This window comes from Rousettus aegyptiacus, unplaced genomic scaffold, assembly GCF_014176215.1.
Source record: "Rousettus aegyptiacus isolate mRouAeg1 unplaced genomic scaffold, mRouAeg1.p scaffold_m13_p_12, whole genome shotgun sequence".
Classification (NCBI taxonomy): domain Eukaryota; kingdom Metazoa; phylum Chordata; class Mammalia; order Chiroptera; family Pteropodidae; genus Rousettus; species Rousettus aegyptiacus.
The window spans coordinates 2,789,908-2,804,937 of NW_023416287.1; the positions used below are offsets into that span (position 1 = coordinate 2,789,908).

Sequence of the window (15,030 nt, forward strand, 5' to 3'; positions counted from 1 at the left end):
AGGAAAGCTCGGCACGCAGGCCTGGCCCCGCGGCTGACACTCGCTGCGCAGAAGTTTCCCACCAGCAAAATAAGGAAGTTGACCTAAGTCATCCCTTACGTCCGTTTTCTGGCACGAGGTATCGATGATTTTTCATTAAAGCAATTTTATGTCCCCAAGAAGCAGTAAAATTAGAGGGGGTTGGCTCTAGCACATTCTCTAAAGCATATCTAAATGCTCTTAACCATCCATTCGAAATAATTTTACACCGAAGCATCCTTTACATACATTGAGAGCACAGAATTTATTGAACATAATACAGAGGCAGCTAGCACAAAAGTTTCTGCCTGGGCAGGTCAGGTTTCATCAGGCTGGTCCCGAGGTGTGAGAACATGCTGTGAATGCCTCTCTCGAGCTGGACGAGCTGAGCTGGACGTTGCAGAAACACCTCGCTCCCCCTCCGGGAAGTGTCGTCGGCCATAAAGCCATGAACCACTTACATATCAGATAACCAGAATGCTCAGCGGAGAAGGGCTCTTTCCTGCACGCACTTTTTATGTGAATTCCATGTCAAAACAGGAAATGCAACTTAAAGCACGTCAAAGAAAAACAGTGCAAACTAAAGCACTCTGAGACCTCTCTTAAAATACTCAGTTCCCAAAATGTTAACGGACACCGAAGTCAGAATAAAAACACGCTGCAGAGCTCTTTTTCAAGACAGAAAGACAGACGCACAGCAGGGCAGGAACAGCACGCGTCACGAAAAACGACTTCTTTACTCAAAGAGGAGCGAGGAGGTGAAGGAAACATTTAAATTGATCGTTTTGCATTTCTTACAGGAAGTTCCAAATGGCAGCGATTTTATAAATTGTCTCTGAAAAGGAAATGCTAGCAACAGAAATGAGAACCAAATCTATTTTGCATTTTTCTCTCTGCGTACAAGTGTGAATCACCTTTCTGCTTACGAAGGAAAACTGCAGAAACACGATCCCTCCTGTGGATTAATCTCTCAGCATCGCAGACAGTATGTAAAACAGACAAGGGGAACTGGTAAACGTCGGCTAAATGGGTGAATGAATGATAAAAACCAAGAAGCAGTTCTCATAGACACGGGCTCAGGATTACAGACAAATTCTGACCTCTGACTCCAAGTACGAGCGTCAATGGAAAATACATGTATTTTTAAATGAATGCTGCGCTAGAGGGTAACAGCTGAGTTTAGTTTGCATCTAAAATCCGAAAGACAGGAACACGGATAAACGGTTCATAAAGAGAACCGGACCTTTGATTACGTGGACAGGCGTGCAAACGCCGCGTCAGTGTGAGGAACACTCTCGCCACTTTGTCATCCGTTTCGATCACGAAAGGCGAAGCCCCCTTGCTAGCACTGAGCCTTAATGAAATCGTGTTCAGATATCTGATCTGTCGCCCTGACAGGAAACCGAAAACGGGCGCCTGTTCCGTGGCTGCCAGACCCGGCTTGGGGGGCCCGGGAGACGGCGCTCTCGGGCTGGACGCTGGTCTCGGGACGGTGAGCGAGCATCGGCCCTGCACACTCATCCGTGAGCCGGTGATTAACACACATCCGCCCTGTGGCATAACTAAGTAATCAGAATAGGGCATTGTCGCAGGACCAGTGTTTCCTGGTTTAAAAACAAACACGAGCATTTATCCGGCAGCAGCGAACGATTATCCCACAGCACTGTTTTACTCAACTGACGTCTTTTAATCGCAGCGATCCGTATCGTGGCAGCATTCCAAGGCATTATAATTGCAAATATTTATGGCAAGTCAGATAATAGTTATGTTTTTGTTGCTAGCGTTTTCTTCCCTTTCTAGAGATCCGAGGCTGACGTTCTCTAATGAACCTCATTGAGAAGAAAATCTGAAGTAGTTATATTAATCGGGATAACCTCTCACCCACCTCCACCACCTCCTTGGCTATGATGCATGACTGTTTCTGTGTGCTCACATCTTCTAATAAATTTTTCAACATACCCCTGGGATGAAATAATTAAACCTTTGTCAGTGGCATAGAAAGAGCTAAAAATACCCCTCAAAGCGGAGGTCTGGGGCGGGAGGGGGGGGCCTCATGCACCCCAAATCATGTTCTTGGAGGCTGAGCCTGGCGTGCTGCGCGTGTGGCTGATGAGGCTTGACGAGTTAAAGCATCGTGAGTCTCGCTAGACGTCCACGCTCACGGCCTTTCCCGTCTGCCTCCCGGCAGAGGCGCCTGATCTGGGTCTCCTGCGACCTGCTCGCTTCGATCATTGCCTGGAGGAACCCAACCTAATTTGGCAATGGGGCCGCGGTCAGAAGCTCGGCTATTTCTAAGCCTCAGCAGGCCACCTCTGTGACACCCATTCTGATGACCGGCCCTGGCTGCACCTGTAATTCACAAGTTACATAAGGCCTCTGCAGCAAGCACTCACCGCTCAGAAAGGCTGGGAGCCCCAAGCCCCGCGGGCAGGGACCCGAGGCAACAGGCGGACGAAAATGGACACCCCTTCAGTGTCTGAAGTGTGTTGTTTCAGGAAGGAGGAGAAACATCTGAATGAGTCCCGATTCCGGCCACTTAACCGCATGAGGTATGGGGCCAGCAAACACAACGGTGCGGCTCGGTCAGCAAGCACTTAGCTGACCCTGGCCTTCCCGCGGTCACCTCTGAGTGGTTTCTGTAGCCGAAAGGGTCATAGGTAGTGACCCAGGCCCTTGTGGCAGACTTCATGGGGACAGGTTTCATTCCAGACGAGAGGTTCTCGAAAGTTGCCCAACTGAGCCTCCCGGAGGCTTCATTTGCTCACGTGAAAAACACAGCCCTCTGTCCTCGGCCAGAGTCGGCGTGAAGACCAAGTTCCTGCGCGAATACACTGGAAATGCCCGGGGAAGGCACAGCTCTTTGACAACCACAACCTTTTCTAAAAGGTTCCTGTCACAGCAGCCCCGAGCAAGGTCTTTAAAAAGCAACCAGGCCCGGCAGTGTGCGGGTTCCCCTGCACGTGGGGTCCCCATGGGCCTGACCGGATCTGGGTGGCATGACGTGGGCCGGAGCTGCCCAGCCACTCCTCAGGGGACCGTGCAGGCCTGACCATGTCTGCAGGGCTTTCGAAGTGGCCACTTGCAGCACCGGTGACCACAGCCCGGCTCACTGGGGTGGGACCCCTCAGAGGTAACTAGTGACCGGTCCGGTCTTGCTTAGCTCCTCCTCTTCTAGCCCGAAGGGCTCAACAGTGAGGGGCAGGGGAGGCCGCTCCGGGACCTGCGGCCCCAGCGAGGCACCCTTCGGTGACCCTCCCTCCACGGCTGGCAGGGGAAGCGGCCACCCCTCCACCCGCGGGTCTCGGAGGCTGGTATTCGAGTATTTGAGGTGACTCTGCCACCCGAGTCCCGCCTCTCCTCACTTTTCTCTTCCAAACCAAGGACTTCACAAACAAACTGGAATCCAAGGCTCAGTTCTTTTAGTGAAAGAACTGAAAATGACAAACGGCATTGTACTTTGGCACGGATTCTGAGTTTGCAAATGTAAAGATATGTGTGCAAAAAATATATAGGCACCATTTGAAAAACGTGAACTACTAACAGGGTACGTGTTACGCACACGCACGCACAGAGCTTGTTTTCAGATTGATCTGAGAAACCGTTCGGCTCTGGGCTGCGTCTGCGTCGAATCGTACGTCTCAACACAGCCCACGAGCCCGGCGCCAACAGCTTTCGATAGCAGCTCTGCTCCTGGGGTTCGTCTGAAAGCGTCGGGGGTCACCGGAGAGTCCCCGTTCCCCGTCGTGTCGTGCAGGTGCACGCTGTCTCCCTAGGCATACACTGTCCACTGGTAAAACCAATTTTGATCTCACCAGCGTTGATCGCTGCTGGGGGCCAGCGATTTAGAGAAGTAGAGAGGGAAAACATACAGAGGGGGAGGGGGAGAAGAGAGCGCGGTCCTCGCACCTACGGGTGACGGCCTGCCTGCCGTCTCTAAGAGGCCCTGTGGCATGCGAGGGAGCAGAAAGCACCCGCTTAAAAACGCAGCCAGGGCACACGCACAGGCCTCAGACTGCCACCCCACAGCACCGGCGAGCCGGGGGCGCCGTCTCTAACGCACGGGCACCGCGCTCGAAGGCGCCGGGAGCCAGGGCGCCCGTGATGAGACTCGGCACAGAGCGAGCACGTGAGAGGCCGCACGCCGCCTCTCGGCCTCGCTCATCTTCCCCTCTTCAGTTCTTCCAGAAAAGCCCCCCAGAACGCGCGTGCTCCTCCAGGTCCGGGACCTCGCGTGTCCGTGACACTCTGAGTGCCTCCGAAGCTTAGCGACACCTGCTCCACACACAGCCGCTCCTGACGCTCCTCGCTGACCGGGCTGGCCGGCAGAACGCCCCGTTGTCTGGCCACGACCCACCTCCTCTCCCTGGGGAGTTCCTTCTGCCGCTCGGTCAAACAGCCGTGAACTAACGTGTCCACCAAGTCCTGACCTCTGAGAGGAAAGAGATTTCACAGGATATTTAGCTACAAAGAAGAGACGACTTCGGATTCTGAATTTTGATTTTTAGCTGCGAACAAAGGCCCACGTCCTCTGAGGAGCTGGACACCGGCTCCTCGCTGTGCTCAGGACAGTAGATCGGGTGCGAAGGCGCGAGCTGGGGTGGCCAGGCTTCGCCCTGACGCAGGCACCAGCCAGCTCCGGCCTCCCGGGCCAAATCCCAAGAAAGCTTTTTCGGAACACGTGGCCATGACCATGTCCTTGCAGCTCGCAGACCCTGCTCTAGAGAAGCGGGGCCGTCTGCAGCCCTCCTAACCACCGGACGCCACGTAAAGGTCAGTGCCATGCAGCTCCTGTGCCTGGACGAGCTGTCCACTCACGGGAGGTCAGCGGCAGAGGGCGCACGCCTCACAGCTGCCTTTCCGCTCCCTTCCCTGAGTACCTAAATCAACCCAGAAACTACTGGAAACTAATTTACACTTGGGCAGCCTTGCACATCTGCACGCTCCATGCAAAGCGAGCGAGGGGCCTCTAGGTCTGCTCGGTACGCACCGCGAGCACTCAGGATGTGCACTCTTCACAAAGACAGGAAGCGACTAAGGCCGGCAGGCTTCACCTCCCAGCCTCCGGTCCTGCCCGGGTCACCAGAGCCAGACCCACAGGCTACACTGCCCCCGCCAGGCTCAAGGGGAATGTGGCTCAGGGTGGGCGACTTCGAAGAACTGTGTCCTTGCGATAAATTTGTCTTTCACAACCCGCCCCCACCGTGGAGCCGCGCCCGGCCTGCCTTTCGCTGGCCCTTCCCGCGTGGCTCGACACAGGAAAGGCTCGTGTGTGGTGCAGGGCGAAGGAGGGGAAGGGCAGGGCCGGCCGCTGCTGCGGGTCCTCGGCAGGTGCATTTTCACACTCTCGGCTGAAGCTGCTCCTCCCAGCATCCGTATTTAAGTAATGAAGCGTATACACGTACGCTCTCACTGATAGGGCGCGTTGTAAAACCAGCCGCCCTGTGACTGAATGACGGTGACGATGAGAATAACGATTCCCCCCACAGAGCGAATGCGAAAAAATGACAAAGGAACTCTTAATTTGGGGGCTTTATTTTTTTTCCTTTTAAGATGCTACATAGTCAAACAGAATTGGATTGGTCTTTTACGTCATAAAATTAACCCACAGTCGAACTCAGTTACTGCTGGAGGGAGCATCTGGAGTGTCTCTCCGCCCCGCACCCGGCCGGCTGGTTCCCTCTCCCCTCGCTACTCTGCCGCCCGGGCAAGGTCGGGACCAGACTCGGGGCGCACGTGCTGGGAGTGAGCGTGGCGGCTGAGGGCGGGCGGTGAAGGAACGCGGAAGCCCAGCTGCCCTCCCGCACCGGGAAGAGCTGGCTGTCACGGCTGTGCCTTATTTACACAGAAAAACGCTTCCGGGCAGCTGCTCCCCACCATGCGGCCCGACCGCACCTCCCCAGCAGCAGAGGGGCCCTCGGGCAGCCCGGGGGATGCTGCGGCCACGGCATTTCATCATGACCTCGCGACAGTGAGGAAACGTGAGATGAAATACATTAAATAAGTTAAGTGTGCGTTAGACATCGCGAATGACAGTCCAACCTCACTGCGTGAGCCAACGGCGGTTTAGCTTGGTCCCTTTCAGAGAACAAAGCATCGACTTCGCTTCCAAAGTGCTGGGTCAGCCACAGGCCTCCCGCTCCTGACGAGCATGCCGGGCGCCGCCACAGGGCGGCTCTTTCTGGCTTCCGACTCCGCTTGTCGGTCCCAAGGGACGGGCGGCCGGGGGGTGCGGGCAGCACGGGGACCACTGTGGGAGGGGGCGGTGCCCCCGCCGCTGGGCCCCAGCTCCCGGGGGGCCGGCACCAACAGGCGAGGCAGAGCGTCGTGTTTTGAGAGGTAATCCAGCAACAAGTACCGAGGCTACGAATGTTTAAATGACATTTACAACATGCCATCGTCACTTAATCATGATTTCCCTTGTCATTAATAAAGATCATTCTCTTCCCCGATCATTTACTATGCATTTTTAACTTTCTAAGAGACCGTTGCGTTATGTTACACTGGTGTGTGCAGGCGCGCGCGCGCACAGGGAGGGGTACGTCAAAGGCAAGACCTGTGAGATGTCGTCATACACTGATTTCTTTTCATACACGGCTATGATAAATTTAGATCCCACGACATGGCAAACCCGTCCATCCGACGGCCACCCTTCGCCTGCGGCCTCCTACAAGGCGACCTTCCCCACGATGACGCCGACGATGAAGAACAGGACCACCAGGGCGAGCAGCCGGGCGCTCGGGCCGTCCTCCTTGCCGGCTGTGGCCACCGCGGGGGCTGGGCTGCTGCTCTGCGCCGTCCTCCTCCTCCGAAGCCCGTCGTCTTCCTGCGGGAGACGTGACAAGTCACAGACGGCCCAAGGCCCCCGGAGCGGGCTCTGCGCCCCGCTTGGGGGCTGGACTTTCACACCCGGGCTCAGTCCCACGATCCGGTCCGAGCTCCTCATTTTGAAGCCTCTGAGGGGACTGGCCCGAGGCCACTAAGAAACACGGCCAGGGTTAGAGGTCACACGGGTAGTGAGAAAATGGTCAGACCTGACTGCGGCGGAGGGCGGGGCCGGGCTCATCGGGCGGGGGGCGGGGCCGGGGCCGGGCGGGGGGCGGGGCCGGGCGGGGGGCGGGGCCTGACACTCCGACACTGACGTGAAGTGGCAGCGACGCCAACTCCAGTCGAAAAACAAAAATTCAGAAACTGCGTCCTGCCAGAAGCCCCTCTTTTCTTCCACGCACCCTAAACGATGCCGCCAGTTACCTTTTCACACCACGGCCGTGAGCGGGGCACTCCCTGGTTCCCCGCGAGGCGAGGCTCTGGGGGGCGCAGCCCGGCCCACTCACTGCTCTGCCCACGCACCCCAGCTGCCCCTCTGTCCTCCCTCCCCCACGAACAGGCGTCCCTAACCCAGTCGCCCATGTGTGACGTGATGGGCATCTCCCCTGGCATGAATACAAAAGTCACCAAACTACAAAGAGGGGGGCCCGGGGGCTTTCACGCGCAGAGCTCTGCACGCACTTGGCATGGGACGAGTTACACGGAGACGGCTGCAGCTTCAACATTCACACGTGGCATCCGGGATGTTAAAACGTGGCTGAACTCGACACGTGAGCCTCAAATGTTTTCTGCTTAACGCACGGATTTCCCACCCCCGGAGCAACGTGCTTTTCTGACACGACCCCCCCCCCCCCCCGCCCCCGAGGGCACAGCTGCGTGAGGGACGGAACCGCTTCTCTCCCGGCCCCGCCCCTGGGCCACACCTAGCGCTCCGCCCCTGGCTCCTGACCCCCACTCAGCCCTCAACCCCCGCCAGCTGCGCTTCCTTTTCTTCTCCGCCAGTCCTTTAGGCCCGCCCCCGCCCAGTAGGTCCTGGACACAGCAGGCGGCCAGCCCGCCGAGCGGACGCGCCACAGGACTTGTGGCCGCCTCTGCGCGACCTCTCCCCATCGGCTGTCAGTCCATGTCAGTGTGTCCCGCCCCCGCCCCCCCCCACCCCCCGCGCGCGGCCCCTATTCACGGGGCTCCTCAAGGGCAGGGCTGCTGGGCCTGCACCCACGCTGTGGGCACGCAGTAGGGCCGCAGGAAACCCACTGGCCAGGGAGAGGAACGAAACGACACACACCAAGAAATCAGTGTTTGGCAGGATAAAGAATCTTCTGGTGTCAAGATTGGTCCGATAATATTTTAAAGATATTCTGCTCATGGGGCATGGCCAAATATCGCTGCGCGGTGATGAATGACTAGTGTTATTCGATTAACTTCAAAAAAAATGGGCACGGCAAAATACGGCATTTATTTTATTGGGTTTATATAGGAGCTATTTCTACCTATTTATCACTTTAAACGGCAAAGAACTCTGTTTCTGAAATACACTCAAGAAGCTGCGTTAGGCATCTCTTAGATTTTTACCCAAAAAGTAAAGTGTCGGCTTCGTAATTTACTCCCCACGAAAAGAAGTGACTGAATGAGGCAAATGAAGACAGCGAGAGAGGAGGACACCGCCTCCCGGGCCCTGCCGGCCACCGGCCCGGCCGCGCCAGGCGCGCAGGACGCGGGACGGCATCCGCAACGGATCCACCACGCGCGCCTGCTGAGACGCCGGCCGGAGAGGAAGCCTATGTACCACGCGGCTGGGTGGCACGGTCGAGACGAAGAGAACAGGTCAGCCTCAGCTGAAGCCGCGACACAAGTTCCTGCAATCGGAGGACCAGGCACGTCCTCGCCAATACGGCGTCTGAAGCAGATGCGCTGTGAGAGCTGGAGGGGCCGCAGCGGTGCCCTGCGGAAGGAGGTCCAGGAGATGCTGTGACTGACGGGCTCGGCGCCAGCGGCAGCCTGACGGGGACTGCACAGCAGCACAGGCCTGTGCCCCGCCTCCCTGCAGCGCCAGGCCCAGCGCCTGGCCCGCTGCCTGGCTCGCTCACGCAGCCCCCTCCAGTGCCTCTGGTCCCTCCTTCTGCAGCCCCCCACCGCCGCCTGGCGACTCCCCACCGCCACCCTCTGTCACGCCCACAGTCTGAGGAGAGCCCTCTGCCCACACCTGCTTAGGATCTTCGCAAGTCAGAATTACGCCTGTGTTAAAACGGGACAGGTCAGCATTTACCCTCTTAAAAAAAAAAGAGAGATCCGCCGCAGTGGGGCTTTGAAAACGTGCATTCCGGATACCCACTGCTGCTGTACTTTTAGTCTCAGACCTATTAAAATTAATGGAGAATGGGTTTGTGTGTGTGTGTGTGTGTGTGTGTGTGTGTGTGTGTTTTAAAAAAGGGGACAAGACCGTAAATAATTGAGAAACTTCGGCCAAGGGACACAGGTTGTTGACCGGGGGATGGGGGTGCTCAAGGACCCTTCTGAGAACCTGACGAAAGCTCTGCCATTTCTCCCTGGGAGGAAAATGTACAAACATGAAACAACTCTACTGACTCAGGGTCCATCCGCTTCCCCGCCCCAGAGCCTAGCGCAAAGCCTGTCCTCTGCGGATCATCAGAAAACGAAAGGGCGTTACCTTGAACTGCTTGTTCTCCTCCCGCAGCCTCTGAACTTCACTCTGCAGCCGCTTACACTCGTCCATCACCTTCCTAACTTCAGAATCGTCCAAAGAAGAGCTCAGAGATTTAGACATTGCCGGTGTTTCTGTCTTTGACGCAGTTGTGGTTATAATTTTATTTATTTCTACATCATGCTGTTCAGAAATAAATGAAAACCCAAGTGTCACCAACTATGTAGTAAAAGAGTTTTTATGCAAAGTAAAGCAGTTCTCCCCACACAGTACACGTGGTAGCATTGCAAGCACTCTGTAATATGTCATTTATTTTTTAAATGGATCTCTTTTTATCTAGTATCTTAATAATCTAAAGCAACTGGGCCCCAGAAATTATGGATGAGGGCACACGACGAAGTTTGCTGAGACTAATACTTTAGAGAAAGAGGAAAAGGGCTTGCACTTTGTTCTATCAAATTCCTGCTATGCAAAATTAGCATGCTGTAATTGTGGAAGCTCCGGAATTATTAGCCACAAATTGCTGTCACCACGAAGACCTGAGCACCCCTGCCCCCACCCCCCCCCCAACGCACACACACACTGGCTGGGCAGGGGCAGGAGACCTGCGAGGACACAGAGGGTGATTATTTCACCAATTTACAACTCCGAGGCTGGGGTGAAGGTGAGGCAAGCTCAGCGTCTGCGGTGTTCCGGTCTGGGGGAGCTCCACCGCACCCCCACTTCTCCTGCCGAGGAGACACGTTTCTGTGCTGTGACAGGGTCAGCGTAGGGGTGGCCACGGAGGCACTCGGGAGTGCCGCAGGGGGCTTCCGGCTCTGCCCTCTGTTCTCCAGATGAGCAGGGTGAGGCCCGAAAGGCCAGGCCCCACCCACGAAGCTCAGCAGGGTGCAAGTCCCTCTGCGGGGAGCCAGGGGCGTGCTGAGTGCTGGCGCTGTCCCGGAGCGGACGACTCAGCAGTCCTGACGCACATGGACAGCGCCGAGGACCACAGCACGCGGCCGCAGCACGGTGACCCCCCAGGCCCCCTGCAGACAGCCCAGCCAGTGAGCCCTCCACCCGCGGCCCACGCCGTGTCCTCAGCGCACTGAGTTCCCTGACCCGGCGGAAGGCAGGCCCACGCTGGCATTTCAGATACAGCTTCCGTCAGGAGGGAGGCCATGACGGGCGGGCCCAGGGCTTTACGCGCAGCAGAGCGGCTGCTCGGAGGGAGTTCTTTCCTCCCCCCACCAACCTCAGACGGAAGCGCAGCAGGTGAGTGCTGATGGGGGCATGACTGGCCCGTCCCACACAGTTGGGCGGTCACAGCAGGGGGCGCCGCCAGTACCCGGTGGGCGGGCAGAGGCCTGGGACGGCCCCCCACAGGGCATGGGCCGGGAAGCAGAAAGCCTGCTGCGGGCGCAGGCTCTGACCAGGGGGGCGGTGGCCGCACTGGCGCTGCTGACCGGGGGCGGGAGGGCAGCCGCCGGCAGCACCGCAGCACCGGTCGGCCACCTGCCGCACGCCGGGGTGAATGGCAGATCACGCCCCGCTCGAGCCCCCCCCCCCCACCATAGGGCGAGGGCGCCCTCCGGGACCCTGACCCTCCCCGGCTGCCCCTGCAGGGGGACGACTCGCCTCCCCAGCCGTGCACAGGCTGACTTCGCGACAGCACACTTATCTGTTGACTTCAGCTTCTTTTTCTCTTCGTACATCAGAAGGAGGAAAATAATTTGCCAACGTAAATCTTGGTTTTGCAGGAGACAGTATGCAAATAAGTATCAGCTTGCAACATTCAATTACTGTTAACTAGAAGCATACTTACTGGTTTATCATTTTCTGCTGGCAATTCAAACACACATCTAAGTTTTGAATCCATAAGGTCTTCCGGTTTTGCCTCCTTCCACTAAAACAATTTAAATTTAATAATCAGGATATTATAAAGCTGCCAGAAGAATAATTTTCTGCCTATAGCTGACAATTTCAGAAACACAGTCTTCATGAGAAAGCCCCGATGTATATCAAATAAAGAACCCAAGTCTGCTGAGATGTCAGCATTTTCCACATGACGAGATTAAACACGCCAGCGCTCCTGAATATGTATCACATTTCGCAAACCCCGGTCTTGCTGCCCGACTCCTCGAAGCAGCCCGAGCTCCGGCTGCCAGTCTGCAGGGTGCGCGCGGCAGTGACCGCGAGGACCACCGCCGAACGAGGGGCCCTTCTGAATTCTGTCTGGATGGTCAGCGGTCACTCCGGCTCCCTTTAAAAACGTAACCCCACGCTTCCGAGCACGTCCCCGGCAGGGGGAGTCGCCGTGCGCCCCGGGCGCAGTCCGGGAACCTGCGGCCAACTACCAACGAGCACACAGACTCGCAGCCCTTCCCGGCGGCCGCCCCCACTGCCCGTCTGCGGCTGCGGGCATCCTCCTAACTCCAGGTTCTGGGGGGATGCGCTCTTGGTTCGCCCCTCCTTTTGGCAGTGGAGGCTGCGAATTCAAGGTGTTCTGAGAAGTGCAGGCCAGCACAGGAGGAAGGTTACAATACAGGACAGGGACATGTGTCCCGCCCGCGCCCCAGGACCATGCAGGAGGCAGCCAGGGCAGCACAGGCACCAAGAGCCAAAAATGGGAAACACCGAATACGTCCAACAGGGGACTGCGGACTGAGTCGCGGCAGATCCGGCCAACAGCACCGCATGCCACTCAGGGGCACCGAGAGCACTCAATGGCACGGGGAAGCCTACAGGAATTAGGCGGGGAAGCCACCAGTAGCGTTTTAAGCGAGCGTGCGTGTGCCTGCGTGCGAGGGTCGGCAGTGCGCGGGCAAGGACCATCGCTGGCTGCGAAAACCACCGGGTGCGCGCGGGCTGGTGAGCGCGACGTCCACGCGGTCTCCGGGTATCCAATCTGCTCATGGGATCGCAGACTGCCTCTCAGCCGCCAGGGGCAGATGTGCTTCGATTCGTGAGGCAGCTGGCCATCCCCGTCCTAAGTAATCAAACTCAGTGCCACCAATAGAGGGACAAGCAGCATTAAAAGTCTTCCGATGTGATGCACATGTGACATCACCTAGGGACTATTCTTGCCACAAAATATGGAATCTGAATTTAATCATGAGAAAAAAACCGGTCGTCTAGAATGGGGACATTCTACAAGTCAACGGGCCTGGACTCTAACAAAGCCCACGTCATGAAAGACGAGAAAAGCCGAAGGTATTCTCCCGGAATACGAACCACGGCCATCTTACGAACAGCCGGACAGCGCGGCACGTGGCCTTCTGCTGGATGGTGTCAGGTCAGCGCTAACCCCCTCGGCTGTGAGGACAGGCTGTGGCCACATGCCTGTCCTTGCTCTGAAAGGCTGAGGGGTGTCGCGAAGTCTGCGCCTCACAGCGACGTGGTTCAGCGAGAAAGGCTGGTGGCACTCGTGGCGACGTGGCAGAACGGTCAACGACGCACCGAGGTGAAGGTTACAGAAGTGGCCCCTGCGCCATTTTTTCAGCTTTATAGCAAAATTTAAAAAAGCTCAAGGTGCTCATTCATTAACCTGGTTAGGTCAAATATAAACAGCTTACAGGTGACTTGTAGCTTTATTTTTGCTCATTTTCATATTTCCGAAAACTCTACAATGTACATTTTACGTGAAAATTGTCGCGCAGGAAGTGAGGCTGGCCGTCACACGGCATGCCCGGCCTGCGGGAGCACTCGGGGCGACCCGGGCGCTGTGCCAGGCGCGCCTCACCGAGCACACGTCACCCCGCACCTCCGTGCGGACCAGGCTTTTATCTCCTTTTCACAGGTGACCAAACCCTCGAGAGCGTCACTGAGAACGGTCCGAGGCCACAGCCTCGGTGAGAGGCAGAACTCGCTCCACGCCCAGGCCGCCCGCGCCCGCGGTCCCTCCACAAGCCATGCAGCAGAGGCCGGCCGCAGCCCGCGTCACATGCGCCACACCGTTCCTCGTCGCGAGTTTAAAACGAAATGAAAAAAACAAATACGTGAAATGACACATCACATTCTAGGAGATGAAAGGGAAAGTGGTGACCGCCTCGCTCATTGTCCCTGGCAGGCAGACGGCTCGCTACTGCTGCTCTCTCACAAACCCCTACACGTCTGGCCAGAAAAAGTTAAACATCCGTGAAAACGGGTAGTTTCCCAAGACTCAAGAAAAGGCCACGTGGAGCCGCTGGGGCGCACGGGGGGCTGTGCGTGGACCTCGCACGCCCAGTGCTCCTGGGGCGGCTTCGGCCTCTGGGCCTGGGCTGCCAGCGAGCTGGGGTGACGGGCGCCCGGAGGCCGTCCTGCCCCCGCCGCGCTGCGAGGACCAGGCGCGCTGTCCCGGCTGGCACTGCGGGCTGCAGAGCTGATCCACACGTGATTCAACTCCAGGCGCTGGACGCCTCGGACTTAGTCAAACGTGGAACAAGCGGACTTTGGAATTTCCACTGTAATCTTTTTCCAGAAAAGATCAATAATGTAGCATCGCTTATTTATTTTATGAAAATGAAGTCATCTTAATTTTACCAAAATCAGAGACAGAGTTAAACATGTATTTATGCAGGAAAAAGAATAAAAAAATCTAAAGAAAAAAAAATCATGCTTACCACAACCAAGCCAAACAAACAAACAAACAAACAAAAAAACACCTCTTTTAGGGGCTGAAGGACACTTAGTATTCGACTCTCACACCCCTCTGGGTCTGGAGGACAGGAAAGATGTGGTAAAAAAATGTCCCCCACAGGGAGGAGCACCCCTTTTCTGTGGGAAGCAGGATGAGGGGTAAAGAGAACCTCAAACCATTCAAGATATAATCCATCAGGGAAGGAACTGCTGAAGCAAACTGAGATATCAAAGTCAGAAAAGACAATATTCTGGAAACTTACATAAAATGTTAAAATCAAAGTTTTAGAAAAATCGTAGAGAGAGTGAAAGTCAAACCACCTTGAAAACACCATTCCCCTTTAATAACAAACGTGACACATTTTTAAATGCATGCACCCACAATTCTGTACCTAATTAGTTTTAATTACTGAAAAAAATAAGAAGCATTCAGTACTTACTACTGCTTCCATATCAGAAGTGTCAGTTGGCGCAAACATAGACAGAACCATAAACTTGTGTTTACTTTTCTCATTGGGATCATAATCGAAAGGCTGCAACATCACTGAGAAAGAAAATATGTCATTAGGAGGGTCAGAGCTTGGTTACCAGCAGCCACTTGTTAATACCCGTATTTCGGTTGTAAGGCAGTTAGCTAACCAGGGTTCCCTGTCTGAGCCTCACGGTGCCCCAGGTGAAGTGAGCAGGACAAGGTGACCAGCATCTCCACTCCTCAGGTCTCGAACTGAGGGCCAGAAGTGAGGGCACTTGCCCGAGGTCGACCAGCAGGGAGTGGCAGAGCTGGGACCAGGTCTTCCGAGTCCTCGGCCTTCGACCGCTGCTGCCCCCGCGATGCGGGCGCCTCCTGCCGGCCGTGCAGAAGGGGAACCCCGGGCAGAAACGCCATTCGCTTGCTTCGCTCTTCGGGGACCACAGCGGGATAACCC

The 15,030-nt window shown here is 56.2% G+C and overlaps 1 protein-coding gene across 2 annotated transcripts in view; it reads right to left on the reverse strand.

Moving 5' to 3' along the window:
• Positions 1 to 5,532: 5,532 nt before the first annotated feature.
• The window catches only part of VAPB (VAMP associated protein B and C), a 42,721-nt gene continuing 33,223 nt past the window's right edge, over positions 5,533 to 15,030 (reverse strand). For both annotated transcript variants that reach the window (XM_036229230.1, XM_036229231.1), the window contains exons 3-6: positions 14,545 to 14,648; positions 11,310 to 11,390; positions 9,512 to 9,688; positions 5,533 to 6,841 (exon numbers count right to left, since the gene is read on the reverse strand). In XM_036229230.1, the coding sequence (XP_036085123.1) occupies positions 6,683 to 6,841; positions 9,512 to 9,688; positions 11,310 to 11,390; positions 14,545 to 14,648 (521 nt within the window). In that variant the 3' untranslated portion in view covers positions 5,533 to 6,682. The remainder of the gene's footprint in view (positions 6,842 to 9,511; positions 9,689 to 11,309; positions 11,391 to 14,544; positions 14,649 to 15,030) is intronic.